Source organism: Thalassophryne amazonica, chromosome 6, assembly GCF_902500255.1.
Source record: "Thalassophryne amazonica chromosome 6, fThaAma1.1, whole genome shotgun sequence".
In the NCBI taxonomy this organism is placed as follows: domain Eukaryota; kingdom Metazoa; phylum Chordata; class Actinopteri; order Batrachoidiformes; family Batrachoididae; genus Thalassophryne; species Thalassophryne amazonica.
Genome location: NC_047108.1, coordinates 91,948,988 through 91,969,373, shown reverse-complemented (window position 1 = coordinate 91,969,373; position 20,386 = coordinate 91,948,988). Strand labels below are relative to the sequence as shown.

The 20,386-nt window shown below is 42.8% G+C and overlaps 1 protein-coding gene across 1 annotated transcript in view; it reads left to right on the top strand.

The window, feature by feature from the left end:
• The window catches only part of LOC117512653 (cadherin-4-like), a 990,586-nt gene that overhangs the window by 873,054 nt on the left and 97,146 nt on the right, over nt 1-20,386 (top strand). Inside the window, 2 exon segments of the mRNA XM_034172806.1 lie at nt 6,833-6,988; nt 19,060-19,204. Coding sequence (XP_034028697.1) covers nt 6,833-6,988; nt 19,060-19,204 — 301 coding nt within the window.

Genomic DNA, 20,386 nt, shown 5'->3' with positions numbered 1-20,386 from the left:
TGACACCATCACGAAAAAAAACAATAGATTAATTTAGTTTTCGTGATGCTATCACAAAATGGTGTGAAATTTGGTTGTGTCATGACAACATGGTGTGTAGAACATTTTTCCAGGCAAATGGCCACAAACTGTAATGAACTACACTTCATGACAGGTCAGCTTACAGATCTTGACAATTGTGAAATGTGAATGCTCTACTGGGGTCAAAATGCATAGAACACTGCCATCTACTGGTGCCCAGTTATATCACACGATTGTCGACCTGAATCACAGTTTAACAGACTTTTCCCTTTTGCAAATGCCTTTTTTTTTTACAAATGAAAAATGACATATTTTACAAAAAGCACACTTATTTATAAATACCAACACACACGTTACATTTGCTTGTGTTGGGTTTTACATAGAATGAATTAGTCAACCAATCGGTATGAGTGGAGTTTACCCATAATCCCTTTGGGCATCTCTGTGTTAATGTTCAAATCTTCAGAATTAGTGCATTATTTTTAAATTAACAGTTATGTTTTATATTTTCACTTTGTACATTTTAAGAGTTAACATTAATGTAGTTATTCTATCTAGATTAATTTGATTTATAAATCAAAACCATAAGTCAAATCTGTTTTCCTTTTCAAGATGTGTGCCTCACAGATGGCCCACTGTATGCTGTCAAGGGTAATGACTTTTGTTTTGTTTTTGTTTTTTCTTTGTGGCAGTCTGGCAGCCAGTCCCCTTCTGTTGGGGTAGAGTTGAGCTCAGCTCCTCTCAGCTACCTCACTGCTGCAAAAGCAGACAGAAGCAAACAGAGTTTATAAGTGTTTTTCACCATTGCTAACTATGTAAAAAAAAATGTTAGCAGTCTAACTAAACTAAATTAAACGGAAGCTAATTGGTTCGCTGATGATTTTTGAAGTTAGCTGAAAAGCTAATCTGCTAACAAAAAAGTTAGCTTCATTAATTAGCGGTTAGCGGATAAGCGGAACTGTGCCCACCACTGAAGGAATTTTATCTGGTGTTATTGGTGCATAAACAATAAGAAAAGAAAAGAATAGAAAACATACTTCTGGAAGAAGTAAACAAGTCAAATGGGGAAAACTATATTCACTGTTAAATAAATATAATGGAATGGAATGGGGCTGTGCAAGAACAGGAGATTGGAGTACAGATGTACAGTACCTTTCAGTGCAGGGATGACCAATCTGTACTTTATGGCAGTGGGGGAGGAAGGCAGGCTAAGTGGGGGTCTCTGCCATTGTCTGAGTCTAGCTGCGGGTGGAAAGAAGCCGTTTTTGTGTTTTCTGTTTTTTGACCTGGGTGGAAGGGATCAACCACATTCACGTGATTCATAATTCATTCATAATGCACATTTACATGATTTATTGCACATATTTGTTGTTATTAGGGTGCATTTTTCATCACTTTTCTACTTGGAACTGTCCAAATGTGTGGCAGTTGGAGCATACAGCGTAGCTCCAGCCAAAAAATTCTTTCTCATAATAATTAGCTGCCACAAACAAAAACTTTGACTGCTGAAGAAAGCAGAAGAGTGAATGCTCGAGCGCACACTGGTGTGCACACACACCTGTGCACAGATCTTTCGTAGACGTAAGTGTTGATGAGGTTTCCGAAGCGCCTCTGAGAATCATGTGTGTGTGGGGGGGGGGGGGGGGGGGGGGGGTAGAGCTAATTGGTTGAAATGACTCTAGAAAATTGTAGCTCAAACCGCACCAAAAAACAAAAAAAAAACTGGATGACTTGGTAATTGGTTGGAAATCTGTGGGGGGAGGGGGGGCAAATGGAATTATGGAGAGCTATCACTTCCTAACTGGTGAGGATTTATACACCACTGCCAAGGCCAACGGATTGAAGTAATTTCATTTTTCATGCATGGTGTCTGTCCCTGCTGAGACCCGAAGCGAAGAAAGACATGCAAAAGAGAGACAACAGAGAGAGAGAGTAGAGACGAGACCAAAGGGGAGGAGTGCAGAAGAGAGTAAAGGCGGCGGAACGGAGAAGGGAGGAGAGAGTAAAAGGAGAGACAAACAGAGGGGAGGAGAAAAAGCAGATGAGTGAGGGAGGGAGGCCGTTTGGCAGTGGGTTCTGTAATAATTGCTTGTATTTTCTAATGCGACAGGAGAGGTAGATGGAGTCAGCGCGCTGTGTTGCCTATAGAGGAGGGTAATGGGCTTTACAGTGAGAGTTCAGCTCAGCTGCTTGCTGTATATTTGTTAGTTTCTTACTATTTAACACATAGAGTTTCTTTGAAGTAACAGCAGTGGATGCCTGAAGCTCTTTAATTATCATAGCTGTCAGCAGTAATTTGCTGAGATATGTGCTGAGCATTGTGACATTTTTTCCCCTTCCTCCATTCCCCAAAGAAAACACACACACTCACGCGCATGAATAATATTAGGCGGATGCTGTGACAGCTCCCCTCACATCCTTAGAAAGGATGGTGTTGATATCTGATCGCGGGTTTGATCCCAAAAAAACAGCTCTGATTGAATCTCCGTGACGGGGTGATGAAGATTACATGATGAGGCTCGCGCGGCGGAAAAGTGGCGATAATGGGAGTTTCATGATGGTGCTGGCTTTCTATCCCACTTGTAGTCAAAGTCAGGATGACACCTGTCTAATACTGTATGTCCTTCCCTTGTCCTTGTTAGTTGTTCCAGCTATTTTCTCGGCAGGGAAGGATTCCTGGCATGTCAAAAATATGGCTAAATTGGTTCCATGAGTGGTGAAAGACGGAGACAACTTTGGACAGAGTCTTACTTTTTCCGGTGCACTCAGGCTCTCTACTGAAATAGTCAGTGATTAGTAGAAAAGGCTTGGCTATTTGTGTGTGTGTGTGTGTGTGTGTGTGGGTGGGTGTGTGTGTGTGTGTGTGTGTGTGTGTGGTGTGTGTGTGTGTGTGTGTGTGTGTGTGTGTGTGTGTGTGTGTGTGTGTGTGTGTGTGTGTGTGTGTGTGTGTGTGCAAGCATGTGTACAACATGTGCTTGCATACTGGAATAAGTGTATGATTGAGTCATTTTGATCCACCGACTGATGTTCCCAGCTTGTCATGGTGCTAATGGACAGAGATGGGATGCTTGGAGGTTTGAACTCAATTTGGGCACTAAATTGAAAAAGTCCTCCAAATGAATCCCAATTACACACCACTTCAGTATAAATAAGTAGTGGCCTTAATGCACCTATGAGTTGTGCATCTGGCAACGGCCAAAATTTTGGCAAGGCTGTTAAAAAGACTCCGTTTGCCTTCTCAAAGTTGTTAAATTAATTTCATTCCTACTCCAGTATTCCAGACAACCCATTACTGCGTCTTCAGAATGTATTCACTCTTCAGGTTCTTTGTTTATTAGCAGGATTATGCAAAAACTAAGTCTGACCTCCACAATATGCAGTGGAATGACCAATTTCATCATGAGAAAGAATATGTTGAGTTTTGGATGTGGAAGCCGGAGTTTCTTAATTAACCCGTCAGGCATATTTCCAAATATTCAGAGCACACAGCAATAACTATTCACATCTCTTACAATGAAAATATGCTTTCAGACAACCGTCATGTTAATTAAATTTCAGTGTTGTGGTAAAATAGAACCAAAAACATGTAATAATTGACACAATTAGCAAGGTGATAGAAATAATTAGCAAGAGTAGAATCCAAATGCAGACAACAGATGAGATGACCAGACTGGGATAGGACAGACTGTATTGTCCCAATGGGAGACAGTGTTTACAGTATAAAAACAGTCCATTCTTCCAGCTACTGTCAAGCTGATGTCCATAAATGAAAACTGGAGCACAGTGGGACGTGGGACATGAACGAAACTAAACTAAAGTAGGTCAGTTCAGATCTATGAGCATATGCTGGTGTTGTGCATTGCTGCATCCACCACACTATGAAACCGTCTTGTGGATGGCAAGACAACTGGTTCATCCCAACTTCTTGAAAGTAACCATCAGTCTGTTCAAGCCAGGTGAAACATGGGCGTCCCATTAGCTTTTGCTGGGGTTCGCAACACTGAAGCAACTGTCTGCTGGTTCATTTTCCTGAGCTGAGGTGTCATTGTGAACCCCAGGATGTGTTTGACTGAAGATAATGGCAGTGCAGTGCAGTTTGGTGTACTGTGTGTACACTAATGTGAATACTAAACACCTTACAGTGCAGGTGTCAAATGGTGAAATGTTCCTTGCTCAAGAACTTGAGCATTGTATTTGATACTGTTCGTTTCCAAAGTATAACTGGAGCCTAATATGGTTAACTTTATCTGTGAAACTTGTTGTGAGGGTGTAGTGACACAGACCCACAACAGGGGGCGTTAATGAACGGACAATGGATAAGCCAAAAAGTAACAATTTAATGTTGTGAATTGCACAACGGAATACAGACAATAACAATAGAGGAGTACAGTCAATCATACACGTGACGTGTGGGCAGGCTCGAGGACAGAAGACGTCTGTCCAGAGAAGAGCCGGATCCCACACGGCTTCCACCGCCAGCGGATCTGAAGAACACCGGAGCCGCCAAGTCCCGAGTCCCAGGTGGCCACCGTCTCCAGCTGTCAGACCTGGTACTGCTGGCAGAAACAGAAACAGTTAATGGTGGGTGTGTGAAGACACACCCAGTAATCTCTTCTTGCTCAGTTCCTCCGGGAGGGAGAACCTCCACCTCCAGAAACAGTTTCACCCGTGCAGCTCCTGTCAGTCTCTTCCCTGGAAGGAGTGAGAGGCGAAAACGTCGCCTACTCACACTTTCCGCCAATCCAGCTTCAGACTGAGTCCACAGGAAAATGGCTGCACACAGAACAATGCTTAGATACAACAAAATCACCGCAGAGAAGGTTACCTTGAGTGGTAGCTGATTTCTCGGCGAGGAGGTGGAGTTGCAGTCCGGCCTTTATAGTGATGGTGATGAGTTGGATGAGTGACAGCTGGTGCTGATAAGTGACAGCTGTCACTCCCAGCGGCTCCAACGCCCTCTCATGCTTGAAGCCCGCACTCCAAGCAGGGTGCCATCTGGTGGTGGTGGGCCAGCAGTACCTTCTCTTCAGCGGCCCACACAACAAAACTGTTGATTTTGAGAAGGACATTAAATGATTATTATGGAATTGTATCCGACTGTTCATTTGAAAGGCTTTTGTGTTTCTACTTGTGGCCTTAAAATATGGAATAATCTGGCGAAGGAACTCAAGTGATGTCTAAATGTCAATCAGTTTAAACACCAATATAAGGAACTGATGTTTTCTGAATATGTGAAAATTGTCTAAATTCTCTGAATTCTCTGAAAATTCAGTTGAATTTGAAGGACTATATAGCTGTTGGTTAAAGTTTGGACAATTAAGTTATTGATTTTGTGTTATTATTTTTTTATTATGCGATGTGTGCTGTTATTGGTGTGGATATGATGAGGAATTTGAGTTTATTGATTATTTTAAGATCTCTGTGTTTTGCTGTTGTGCTCACTTTGTTTTGTTTTGGTTTTGTTGTGATAAGTAAAAGTTGCTGAGGTAAAAGGGCTAGCATTTTATCCGGATATTCCACTGTTAAAGGAGATTTTTTTAATGAAAGACGTGCGGACGGGTCCGCGCGTCGACTCGCAGCCGCCGCGACGCTCCGCCACAGGAAAAACACCTCCGTTGGAAGCCTTAAGGACAAGTTGGAACATGTCCAGCTGTTAAACAATTTCTCATATACTCACTCCACTGAAAGCCATCAAAAGCCGCCTGGATTTTACAAATGGTTATCAACACGGAGGTGTTTTTCCCGTCCGCACGTCTTTCATTAAAAAAATCTCCTTTAACAGTGGAATATCCGGATAAAATGCTGAAACCGACTTCTTCTGAAACTTCTCTGTTCTCTCACGACGTCCTGGATCAATAGAGCCTGAAATGTGGAGGTTTTCAGCTTGAAACAGGCTGATGACGCCGCCTGAGAGCGCAGTGCGACGTCTCGCACTGTGGGAAGTCCTTAAAGCGACAGTGTCACCTCAAAATCTCTCATTAGCCGTTAAAATTTTCACTGAAAACCAGCTTAATTTTTCGAACCATGTCCACTTCGATGTGTCTCACAGGTTTAGAAAAAATTTTGATCAAACAAAGCGCCAGTCTCTCAGCAACTTCTCAGACAAAGGAATTCCGACGAGGGGCTGGACGACTCCTCCCACAAGGAGTGCTCACAGGCGAATGACGTCACCGACAGGCGTGGAAAAACTCACGCATGCGCACGAGGGTTCATGCATGTCTGACGTAAAAACATATGAATGAAATCCATATAGTTTTTGAAAAAAATAAAAGGACCTATACTTTATGGACAGCCCTCGTATTTATATTTTGTTCACAAAAGTCTGTATTCTCATCTCCTCCAAATCTTCACAGAACTACGTGCCTGTTTAAAAAAAAAAATGGAGTAAATATTGATTTGATTTCTTCCTGACTGAAATATTGAATTGAAATTTCTCTCAAAAGCTGTCCAATTCTGCCAAACAGAAATGTAGCGCTCTGTGCGGCAGCACTAATAGAATCTTTGAGTCTGTGAATGTCAAAACGGTGATGAATGTGCAAGAGTGTGTTTCTGAGTGTGTACTTGTGCATGTTTCCAGTGAGTAATGTGCGATATCTGGTGTCTGAGGCAAAACCATTCAACTCCAGGCCTGCATATCACAAACCAGAGCGTGAATACTAAACACCTTACAGTGCAAGAGTGCACTGCTAAACTGAAGACAGATGTGTGTTTGGGAGGATTTATTGGCTCGAACAGAAAAGCAAAGACAGTAGTAAGAATGCGGCACCCTGTGAAACGACTTGACAGACTGAATGTTTCTGTTGTGTTCCAGATTCGTTCAGACCAAGACCGGGACATCTCGATCCGATACAGTATTACTGGAGTGGGAGCAGATCAGCCACCCAATGAAGTGTTCAGTATCGATCCTGTGGCAGGAAAGATGTATGTCACCAGACCTCTCGACAGAGAACAGCGCTCCTCTTATCATGTGAGTCGCTCTCTTTCTCTCTCTCACACACACTGGTCAGGTATCATGTCTGTGTGAATGCGCTGGTGCCACTCGTTACCACTTCCATTACACCACTGAACTCCATTGGGTCCTCAATGGCAACCACCTAGGCAGACAACTGGTCCATCCCAACCTGTAGAAAGTAACCAGATATCTGGCCTTCAACAGCTATCGGGGCCTTTAGCACTGAGGTGGATATATACTGGATCATGCCAAGAGAAACATGGCTGAAATATCATAGCTTCTGTCACAATACAAGTGATATTCCTCATTTGACACAAAGTTATTCCAGTTATATCCAAGATTCATCTGAAGAGACCTGGAACCGACATCCAGGCATTACCTTTGATAACTGGTTACACTGGTCAACATGAATTTTCTTACATGGAGTTTTTCAACAGTTTTTGGGTCATTTGGGGGGCACTCAGTACAAATCTGGTGTTACTTTTTGCCATTCACATCACATTTTTGAGATATGAAAACATACTTCTCGTATCAAGCATTGAAGCAAAAGCTGCCGTCTTGCACACCTATTCGGCGCCATAAACAATATTGCGGCTGTTGTTTACATTTTGCGTACCTGGTTTAAAAACTGTGCTGTTGAAGCTGCTTTTGTGAATGATTAGTGGGATCAGACTTGTGAGTGAATGAGCAACTTTGTCTAATCCATTAATACGGAACATGCAAGAAAAATGTAGATAGAGGAATATGATAGGTAGATAGAAAAAAATGAGCTCTGATTTGGATTCACCACCTCAAAATTACCCTAAATCAATTCTCAAATCCATGCAAGAAGTCCAAGTCACACGCCATACAGCAAGATAGGAAGCACCAGGACCCTAATGACTTGGACCATTGTTCTCCTGGAAAAGCATCAGAGATACCAAATACCTCTTTCCAGTGATCTCATGGCTGCATGATCTCTTTCCACATATCTCCTGATCTCAAAGGCCAAGGTGCCAGACACATAAATGTCACTGTCGAGATAAGAACACAAACACGTCGTGACCTCTGATGGCACTGTCGCCTTCACACCTGAAAGTCATCCTCGCCCATGTGAGCTACAGCTTCCAGTACTTGCAATCCTGGTGTTACTGTATTGTCACCTCCAAAATTATTACAGTTGGAATCAACAGTGCGCAGGTTCATTTCAGTTCATTTTGTTGCCATGGTAATAATATTATTATTGTATTACCTCCAGCAAAAACAGCTTCACTTGCAATACGTGGTGCGAGTTCCAATTTTCCAAATGTTAAACCTCTTCGGGTGAAAATTAACATTGTCGTGAAGATGGCAGCAAGAGAAGGGTGGAAACGCTCTGATTTGGGGAGGAGAACAGTGAGAATTTTGCTTAAACTTCTTGTAATTGACCCAAAGCATTAAACTGTCACACAAAAAGATTTTCTTGCTGTGAAACAAAACGAAAAATGGTGCTATTTGATCAGGACCGAAACTGGCTTCTTTACGTTGGACCAAAAATCATCTGTTTGATAAGCAACTTTCATAATTCTTGGGTCAAACTGAAAAGTCAGAAAGTCCAAGCAAAACAGAACCCTGACACCCACAAAGCAGCGAACGCTCATTAATCGTTTGCACTGCGGCACGCTTTTACTGTATCTCCTACTGTGATGTCTCACTCATGCATCAGCAGGTTAATCTACTCGTCTGTTCAACTAGATTTTAATCTAGTGAGCGTTCTCTGTATTTATGTTAACCAGATGTGACTGACAGCCCGGGCAAGCTGGCAAACGCAATCTTTTAGTGGGAACGGAACAGATTTATACCCAAGAGAAAGTCCAATCAATGAGGTGATTTGTTAAGAAAGGCCCGGGCTTGCTAAAGGCTGTTAAAGGTAAACTCCTTGTGTGTTGTTGTCGAAGAAAAGCTCTTGATGGGGTGGAGTAGTGATACCGGATGAGACAAGGTGCGTGTAAACAGATGAAGAAAAGTGTGGCAGGACCATTGAAGCGTCTCTCCTATTAGATCCTGTGAGCAAAACAAGAAAGCAATTAAACAGTGTTGTTGTAAACACGAAAACCCTATGGGCCCCTTCACACATGGTACAAATGTGGCTGAATTGCACATGAAGCAGGAATCGTATGCAATACGTGTAAAATCACAGCTGCCTTGTACACCTGTTGTACGCCAGCGGCTGAAAGACAGACTGTGCCCTGTGAGAGCCCATTCGATCACTCTCGTGGCAGGTGTCGACCAAATTCCAGGTGACACACACGAATATCTAACCACTGCTTGCTGGACCACTTAGAAAATGTGTGGCCATTTGCACTGTTAGCATGAAAACAGTCAGCAGATGATCACTTTCAAAGCCTGGTGGTGAAATTTCTCTGAGTGCCCCCACGACTGTGAAGTTGCCAAGTACACATGTGGTGTGCCAGTGTGCCAGAGTGTCGGCTCCCCCCACAGCATGTGTGCGTGTGTTTCGCCCGCTCCAACCCCACCCCCACCCCCTACCCCCCCACCCACGCAGGCAAGACATCTCTCATCTGATCACAGAGTGACACCTTGGTCTGTGCACTGACCGGACAGGGAGCATGGCTGGCTGCCGAACATGTACCATGTTTTGACGGACACGCACGTGTGTGTGCGCTGTTGTCCTCACATGGAAATACATAAAACATATATAACTTTTGTGACAGGCTGGAGCGTGCGCACAGTGAGCACATTGACAGGCTGTCCCAGCTGAAACTGACAATCAGTTCATGTGGACATGCAGCAAGTGATCTCATCTCACATCTGTCTAACAGGACACACGTGTCGGGGCCGGACACGCGCGGGCCTGGCGCGACACACATGTCCTATGAGCGGCGCACCCAACAGTGCGACAAATATGCCACTTTCAGTCATGTATCAGCAGAAATAGGCCATAACAAACGCCGTTTGGTCAGTTATCATGGCGCTTTTTTTCTCTTTTTAAAAAAAAATGCATTTATGTCTTTGTTGATTTTAGCCATTTCACGCTCCTGTTATAAGACAGTGGTTGTAGAGCAGTGGTAAAGTTTCCATCGGGTAATCAGAGTTTTTGTAAACTGCAGGTTCGAATCCTCTGGGTGGCATGTATTTTTTCTTTTTTCATTTCACAGCAGCTGCATGATGTGGTTACACATGCTTCAGCTGCTGACACTGTGTTCCTCCTGCGATGGTTTTGTGCATGCTTGTGCGCAAAACCGTCACGTGCGCGAAACCGCCACAGTGGGATCGTTCATGCCTGCCAGTCGGCTAGATGTTTTTGTGGTTCGCTCATACGAGTTCTTCCGCCGTGATTCGCCCTGATTTGTACTTATTCGTACTATGTGTGAAGGGGCCCAATTCAAAGATCGTGAAGGCGATTTTAATTTTGAATACTCACTTACATATACTGACTTTGTGCACCATTCTTTGGTTTTCTGCAATAAAAGAAGAAAGTTACTGGTGACTTCTTTTGGTTTGCATGGAGTCCACACTTTGAAATTCAAAGTCAGCTTTGCAGAAAGATTGCATCCTTAATGCCATAGGTATTAAAGGCACTGCGCTGCGGTGGTTTGAATCATATTTGTCTAATAGATTACAATTTGTTCATGTAAATGGGGAATCGTCTTCACAGACTAAAGTTAATTATGGAGTTCCACAAGGTTCTGTGCTAGGACCAATTTTATTCACTTTATACATGCTTCCCTTAGGCAGTATTATTAGACGGTATTGCTTAAATTTTCATTGTTACGCAGATGATACCCAGCTTTATCTATCCATGAAGCCAGAGGACACACACCAATTAGCTAAACTGCAGGATTGTCTTACAGACATAAAGACATGGATGACCTCTAATTTCCTGCTTTTAAACTCAGATAAAACTGAAGTTATTGTACTTGGCCCACAAATCTTAGAAACATGGTGTCTAAACCAGATCCTTACTCTGGATGGCATTAACCCTGACCTCTAGTAATACTGTGAGAAATCTTGGAGTCATTTTTGATCAGGATATGTCATTCAAAGCGCATATTAACAAATATGTAGGACTGATTTTTGCATTTACGCAATATCTCTAAAATCAGAAAGGTCTTGTCTCAGAGTGATGCTGAAAAACTAATTCATGCATTTATTTCCTCTAGGCTGGACTATGGTAATTCATTATTATCAGGTTGTCCTAAAAGTTCCCTACAAAGCCTTCAGTTAATTCAAAATGCTGCAGCTAGAGTACTGACGGGGACTAGAAGGAGAGAGCATATCTCACCCATATTGGCCTCTCTTCATTGGCTTCCTGTTAATTCTAGAATAGAATTTAAAATTCTTCTTCTTACTTATAAGGTTTTGAATAATCAGGTCCCATCTTATCTTAGGGACCTCGTAGTACCATATACCCCCAATAGAGCGCTTCGCTCTCAGACTGCAGGCTTACTTGTAGTTCCTAGGGTTTGTAAGAGTAGAATGGGAGGCAGAGCCTTCAGCTTTCAGGCTCCTCTCCTGTGGAACCAGCTCCCAATTCAGATCAGGGAGACAGACACCCTCTCTACTTTTAAGATTAGGCTTAAAACTTTCCTTTTTGCTAAAGCTTATAGTTAGGGCTGGATCAGGTGACCCTGAACCATCCCTTAGTTATGCTGCTATAGACGTAGACTGCTGGGGGGTTCCCATGATGCACTGTTTCTTTCTCTTTTTGCTTTGTATGCACCACTCTGCATTTAATCATTAGTGATCGATCTCTGCTCCCCTCCACAGCATGTCTTTTTCCTGGTTCTCTCCCTCAGCCCCAACCAGTCCCAGCAGAAGACTGCCCCTCCCTGAGCCTGGTTCTGCTGGAGGTTTCTTCCTGTTAAAAGGGAGTTTTTCCTTCCCACTGTAGCCAAGTGCTTGCTCACAGGGGGTCGTTTTGACCGTTGGGGTTTTACATAATTATTGTATGGCCTTGCCTTACAATATAAAGCGCCTTGGGGCAACTGTTTGTTGTGATTTGGCGCTATATAAAAAAAAAATTGATTGATTGATTGATCCTTAAGAGGGAGGTGAATAAAGTAAATCTTGGAGCATCAGTGATGTTCCGCTGTTATCACCATCAGGATGTTGCCTCTTTGCCAAATGTTGAACGGTGAATGGTACAGTCTGTTTTCTTTCTCTCCGCATTTCAAGATAATAACTTTAATGTGTCCCTGAAATTATGGTTTGGCTTCTTTAAGTGTGGTGGTAATCTCTGACTCCTGCTGTTATTGAATTAGCGTATGGGTGCATGTGGGATGGAGGGATGAGGTCGAGTAGAGATAAGGGCCTGGCTCTGCGCCTGTTGCTGCACAGCCAGATGTGATGCATAATGGCAATGCACAGTTTTGGGTGCAAGACAGATCAGACAAAGCGGCTGAAAAATTGAAGCCAAGGAAACCTGACAATGCAATTTTCGTGCAGAGTGGAAGCAAAAGGATGGCAAGAAGGAAGGGAGGATGGAGTGGTGGTGACAGAGGAGAGCATCTTATCCTCTCTGAGGAGAAGTTGATGACGAAAGCTGCTTGTTCTGTTTCTCGCAGCAGTGAGGATAGAGCCTATTTTGGTTTTCTGGCTGTTGTCGTCTCACTGTGGAAGGTAGCGCTCCACCTGTCAGAAAAAGTGTGTAACCTTCATTCTCCACATGACAAAATAAAAATCCACTCGTGTTAAAATTATGTCATGGCGATTTCCATCCGTCTGTCTGTCTGTGCAGCCACCCGTCTCAAAAAGGTATAAGTGTTCTAAAATCAACTCCTCTCGCACTTTTAGGGGGAAATTTGTTATAGGTTGGTAAAGTAAGTCCCTTCAGCTGTTCCCTTGTTTTCAGGGTCACCACAGCAGATCCACCTTGGATCTGCATGTTGATTTGGCACAGGTTTTACATTGGATGCCCTACCTGACACAACTCCACATTACATGGAGAAATTTGTTATAGGTTGGAAATATTCATATTTTTGTTTTGTTTTGTTTTTCCCAACATTGTACAGATACAAAGAATAATGAACAAGAGTGCACTGAGCGCACAATATCCCCCGCTGGCAAATGCTGCTTTGGTACAAGTGCTTGCTACATTCTGGTAACATTTCAAGGAAATGTACCAAATTTCCCCTTATTCCTTCTAAAAATGTGAGAGGAGTTGATTTCAGAATGCAGGCACCAACTCATGATACTGGCAGTCTAGGTTTGTTAATAAAGGGCCATAACGCTGCCAAAATGTGTCAATCTGGTACAATAGACTATGCGTATTATGAACCTATGAGAAGGATTTGTACCAAGTTACATGAAATTCCATATAAAAATGTGAGAGGAATTAATTTCAGAATGCAGGCACCCACTCATGAAACTGACGGAGTCGAGATTTGTTAATCAAGAGCCATAACTCTGGTAAAATTAGCTCATCTTGTCAGGATACATGGTCGCGTGGCACAGAAGGTGGGTGGACACAAAGGGCAAACTCTCAGACAATGCATAGGAGGTAAAAGAATCTTTATCTTATAAACAGTCCAAGGTCTGGTACACATAAAGGCAGGCAGCGTGACAAAGGTACAGATAAGTACAAGGCAAAAATGCGTGGTCAAAAACAGGCTGGGCTCAAAAGGCACGGAGAGACATGATTTCATGGGCTGAGACAAAACGCAAAATCCAAGTAAACAGAGCGAGCACAAAAACATTGAGAGTCAAAACAAGACAAGAGAAAGGCTGGAACAAGGATGCAAAGATCAAAGGGCTGGCACCGCAGTGAGGAAAGTGAAGGGCTTAAATACAGGTGTTGTAATCAGTGGAACAAGACGCAGGTGTTAGTGAAGGTTCTGGAAGGAGGTGTGGTCTGGTGAAGCAAAGAAGCAGGAAGAGAGGCAAGAGAAAGTAAGTGAAAAACGAAGCAGAGCAAAAGCAAGAGGACTCAGTGACAGAATACCCCAATGGTGAAAATATAATGTGCCCAAAGACCAACAAAAGAAAACCTGAACAAAATAAAGGGGCAAACTAGGAAACAGAGTGACAGACCTAAAAAGAGAACAAGAACAACTACAACCGAACTGAACATAACCAACTCAGAAAATAAGATAGCAAAACAAGCTACGGACTGACCAGAACATAAATGATGAACAGAAACAAAACCAGAGGCCACAGTGAATCAGATAATGCAATGAATGACTAGAATAAAAGATAAAAGATAACACATAATACCAAAAAAAAAAAACAAAAGAACACAACAAGATAATAAAATGCTGAAGATACATGATAAACAGAACCAGAGAAAAACACAATACAAACTGATCATTAATGGGCGACAAAGAGGATCAAATAAGGGGAGACAGACGTCGACAGGAGACAAACGCATATGCTCGCCCCAGGCTACAACCCACCCTGACTCAACTGGAACGATATGAAAATATGAGTATTTGTCATAGGTTGGTAATATGTTAGGGCTCTTGTACAAATCCTTCTTACAGGATGATAATACACATATTGTAATATTGTATAAGATTGACACATTTTGGCAGAGTTATGGCCCTTGATTAACAAAGACAGACACTGCCAGTTTCACGAGTGAGTGTCTGCATTCTGAAATCAACTCCTCTCACTTTTTTAGGAGGAATTTCGGGAAACTTGGTACATTTCCTTGAAATATTATTAGAATGTAGCAAGCACTAGTACCAAAGCAGCATTTGCCAGTGAGGGATATCCTTGTTCATTATTCTTACATTGTATCTGTACAATGTTGGAAAAAATAACTTTGTGCCCTTTTGAGCTTTAAGACATTTTGGCCATCTCTGTATCCAGGATCTAGCACATAGGGCTATTCCATTTCATTTATTTATATAGAGCCAAATCACAAACTCAAACTTGTTAGCCTTCATAATGAGTAGACAGTCTATAGGGGAGTTTTTAGCTGCTTTGCAAAATGCAAAATGTGGTGTAATAAAGTCTGTTTTGGACTACTGTATCAACATGGTGGTGCAACATGGCAGCCTCCATAAGGGGGCCTGCTCCCTTGTATATATGAAGGGCTCAATCTAAGCATAAGAAAACACATCAATTCATTGTTCCTGGTAATTATGTACAGTGGAACCCTCGAGATACGAATTGAATTCATTCCGTAAACAAGCTCGTAAGCCAATCTGCTCGTATTTCAAACGAATTTTCCCCATTGAAAATAATTAAAATAATTTGAATCCATTCTAGCCTTGTAAAACATCCCCAAACCACTCTAAATTGTGAAACAATACATTTTTATTAACAAATAGACATCTATACTTTACCTGTACATGATAAAATATATAAAAGAAAAGAAAAAACTTTTATTAAGTGTCCTTACCTTAGAAACAGACGAATGTGGCTACGGAGGTGAGTGGCAGCAGAGAAGGGAGGGAGGGAGGAGGAAGGTTTGCGCACACTGTAAACACAAACTAAACTTAAACTGTAGATCCTTAAAAGGATCATACAGATGTAACTTGAACTGTAAACTTGCAGGTCTTTTGGATAAAAACATATCCAAGGAGTTTTGCTTCTGCCTGCCTTTCAAAATGTTGCAGAAATGTGATGGACAAGTGTCATTAAAAAGTGCTGAATAGCAACCAGTGGACACTTTTTCTGGGTGTTTCTTTTCAGTGAAACAGCTTCTTCTCCTCTCCTGTTATGTACGTCCTCCGTGGCATTTTTTTTTTTTTTTTCGGAATAATCCAGTCTTGTCACAGTTAAACACTTGCTGTGGGACAGAGCCTTCCTTTGCAACAAGTGCAGCAAAACGTGTGATGTTATTCTTCTGCTGCCTTAAAGTCCGCACTAGAAGCTTCTCCTCCGTCTTCTCTCCGGTGCCATCCCGAAGCGTGACTCGTAACTCAGATTTCCACAAAAATATGAACTGTGTGACGGATTGTATTTTAAAAAACTTTCCACTGTACTAATTCATGCTACCACCAAATCGCACACACTGTAGCTTTAAGAGACAACCAAGGAATTCCTTTTTAAACACTCCTTCAGTCCGATATGCTGACCTTTGTGTTTATTTATAATATTTATTTATTTGTTTGTTTGTTTCTTTGTCTTTTTTTTAAATCACAACCCAAATGCATATCTTTAAACATTTCTTTGGTAATTCAGCTATTTCCCTCGATCTCCTTTTCATTCAGTTACTTCTTTCCTTCCAGTCTTCATAAGAGTGAAAGCAGTCAGCGCACAGTTTACAGCACGTATTGATTTTAGTAACAACTCCACGCACAAACTTTGCGAGAAAGCCCGGTCGACAGTTCCATTGATCTCAGCACAGCTGAGCTCAGTTTGAGCTTAGATGACTGTTTTTGTGAAGTGTGAAGGAACTAAGAAATTTTACGTCTTCCTTTCAAACAAACCAGACAGAATGTGGGTCTGGGATCCAAGACAGTGATCCTCCAACAGACATCTTGCTTTTACAGCTGAACCAGCTCCCTATAAAATAAGATGCTTCTTGTTTAGATTTCTCATGAGGGATTTTTTTTTTTTTTTCTGAAGATGAAGTCAAGGATTGTGCTTGTAAAGGGAATTTCTCTTATGCTGCATATCCTTTCTGTGATGTATTGTGATTTTTTTGTTTCGTGGGGGAAAATGTAATTTTATTTCTTTTTATAATGTACTATGATAATAATAATAATAATGGAGTAATTGATTTGGGGTGATTGCTCACCTTCACAGATTATATAACATGTAATGATAGCGTATGTCAGTATTTGACATTCCGTGAGAAGTCAGATATACGTAAAGATATTGAATTTACTTAACGATTTGGGGTGTCGCCGTACACAGAAGAGCCACACAGTACACAACAAGCCTGGGAGAGGTAGGAAGTGAAAGATTTCAAAGACTCTGGGAAGAAAACTAGTGAGATATGTGTCTAAAGACCCCAGAACAACAGCCAAGACACAAGTGAATGACTTAGCCAAGTTAGGAATTGTAGTCTTAAAGAAGACAATTGCTAGATCCCTGGACAGGAATGGACTCTGAGCTCGCAGACCAAGAAAAAGTCCATTTTTGCATAAGAGACACCGTCAAGCCAGAGTGAAGTATGCTAAGGACAACCTGGAGAAAGATTATGCATACTGGAAGCGTGTCCTTTGGTCAGATGAAATTAAATTAGAGCCCTTTGGCCATAGAGATGAGATGTTTGCAGAAAGAGGGGAGAGGTGTATAACCCAGAGAATACTGTCCTCACAGTGAAACATGGCGGTGGGAGTATTACGCTGTGGGGGACGCGTCAGTACCTCTGGAACTGTGAATCTCCTCAAGGTGGAAGGAATCGTGAAGAAAGAAGGAAATGTGAAAATTTTGAAAGAAAACCTCAAGCAGTCAGCAGCAAAACAGTCTGAGTCATCACTTTGTCTTCCGACACGACAACGGCCCAGAACATACATCACTCCTGGTGAACAACTAGACTTGAATCCCATTAAAAATCTATGGGGTGACGTGAAGGCCAAGGTCCATGCCAGAAGACCATCAAATGTGGAGAAGCTTAACAGATTCAAGAAAGACGTATGGGCTGGGGTTCCTCAGGAGACATGTCTGACATTTGTGGAAAAATAAAACAAACAGGCTCTTTCCCCCCAGCAAGGTGACGTTCCACGTGCCAACAGCCAGAGGCTGTGAGTGCGTACCGGGCCGCCGGGCCACCCGCCCTCGACTGCCACTAAGTCCTCTCTGCACCCAACCCCCGTGGTCCCCTCTGCAGGTGGTGAACCCACAGGAGGGCGGGCCCATGTCGCTCTTTCGGCTGAGCCCAGCCGGGCCCCCGTGGGCTAAGGCCTGACCACCAGGCGGCTCACACGCAAGCCCCAAACCCAGACCTGGCTCAAGGGTGGGGCCCCCGGCTCCGCCATACCGGGCGACGTCTCGGTCCTTGATATTGCATGGTCATAGGAGCTTTTGAACTGCTCTTAGTCTGACCCGTCACCTAGGACCTGTTTGTCATGGGAGACCCTACCAGGGGCTGAGTCCCCACAACATAGCTCCTTAGGATCATCCGGGTACGCAAACTCCCCCACCACAATAAGGGGGCAGTTCGAGGGGGAGCGTTCCATTGAACCCGGGGCCAATCTGGGATGAGGCCCCAGGGAAGACCCAGGACATGCTGGAGGGACTACATCTCGCAGCTGGCTTGGGAACAGCCTTGGGGTTTCCCCGGATTTGCTGGGGGAGGTGTGTGTGGATTCGGAAGGTCTGGGCGGCTTTGCTTGAGCTGCTGTCCCCGCAAACTGACCCTGAATGAAGCAGAAGAAATGGATGGATGGATGGATGGATGGATAAAACAAACAACTCCAGGTTGTTATTGAGCAAAACCTATACTCAACTGAGTATTATCATCAGGGGGGCTAATAATTTTGACGCGGATCATTTTTGGAAAATAATTTCTGGTTTCTGTGTGTAACGTAAAATAATGTAAGCATCCAAAATAAAACTAGCATGTTTAGAAATGCAGAGTGTTGAAAACGCCTTGTTTTGTTATAAAAGCACTTTGGAATTTTTTTGAAGAAACGTAAATGTTATAAGGGGTCTAATAATTTTAACCTCATCTGTTTAAATTTGTCAGCCCTCGGGTCCCAACCCCCCTACTGCCCTAGAGCTACAAGCATTTGCCTGGTTTGCCTGTTGACAAGTGATGCTTCTAAATGATTGACATCACATTAAAAACTTTTTGATCTGACATAGTTTTCAAGTATTGTCTAATAATAAGTGAGTAACACTCACTGACAAAAATAGGAGAATCTATTCTTCAAATACACCTTGCTACATGCTGGATCATGCCCAAAGAAATGTGCCACTTGGCCAAATGCCATAGCAGAGGTTTTCTCACAAAGGAAGTAAAATCCCTCTTCTTTGTGTCCCTAAGATAATCCAAATAACTAACTAATCCAGCTAAAGCAATATCAGCAACAACAACAGCAAAAAACACAAAGAAAGAATTATTCATGGCAATCCTGTAATTAATATAGACAAATTTAGTCTCAGTGTGGATGAGGCCTTGTATTGCACGTCATTAAAAATTGATTTGTTGTCCATCATACATAAAATGTTTGCCTAAATGTTGTTCGCTCTTTGCTGTCTTCCAGTTACGAGCCCATGCGTTGACATGAATGGGAACCAAGTTTGAGAACCCCATCGATCTGTACATCTACGTCATCGACATGAACGACAACAGACCCGAGTTCAAGAATCAGGTGTACAACGGCTCGGTGGAGGAAGGCTCCAAGCCAGGTAGTAAAAAAAAAAAATCACAAAAGGTGTAGATGTGAGTGTCCGGGAAAGATTGCTGTTGTTTGTGGTCCAACTTCACCACTGAGTCTTTCCCCATTCTTCTTGATTTAGTGGTGAGCGAGACGTCCGATCGGTCTCCTACGGTGGCTTTTCATTTAGCCGGATGCACCAGCGGCCATAAACCAAAGCGGGTGCTCAGAGCAGAGAGGAGATTGAGGATTAAATGTACCTTGCTGTAGCACCGCTGGGTCATTTTATGTCGAAACTCAGAGCGGAAGAATCAGGGAGATGAGCTCTGTGTGCACATGTGCGCGAGTGTGCGTCTGTGTGGTCAATGAGCCAGAGTTTATACCGAGTGGCGAGTCCAGTGCTGTTGTTTTCTTTGTTTTTTTTCTTTCTTCCCCCTTTTGTCTTGTGCTTTGCTGCACATGTAGCACCCCCACCACCACCACCACCATTGACCTACCACCCCCGTCTTTGCTGCACACAGCTGACATGTCTTGGGTGACATGGCTTGGGTGACATTCAGCTGAACAATAATCATAAAAAAACAGAGTTTTGGAATTTAGAGCTCCAGTGGTTTCAGTGGAAGGACAATTACAGACTTGAATTAGTTTGCAAATTAAAGAGTCATTATGGGGACCTAATCCTGTCAAGCACAGCTTAGGACGCCGGTACAAAGGGTCCACATTAAACCTCCTATGACCACAGCTTAATGAAATTACCCCGGTGATGTGTAATACTTTGTGATTTTTCATCTCATCCCTAACCCTCCATCTTCACCAAGCACGGACAGTCTCTCCATTTGGAGATGGTATTTGTCCTCTTTCCCTTTGTTTTTTCTTTCCGTCACCATGTTCCTGCTGACTTTTCTTTTTTCCTCTCTGGTTGAGAGGCCCTCAGAGCGCTCCCTCTGGCCGAGTCATTGACAAGCGTTGCTTTGAAATGTAATGAAGTTTGAAATGGGAGCTGCGGTTACAATTATCCTCGGACAAGGGCTGTCACTGCTGTGATATCACTATCTCAATTAGAACGCGCTACAACAGCGAGAGAGAGGAGAGAAAGAGAGAGATAGGGTGATGCGATGATACGGTAGTTAAATGAGGTGTATTTGGACAGGAAAGCAAACAAGTGGTGCATTCACGGAAAGACGGTAGGTTACTGTGAGCTACTGAACTAAGT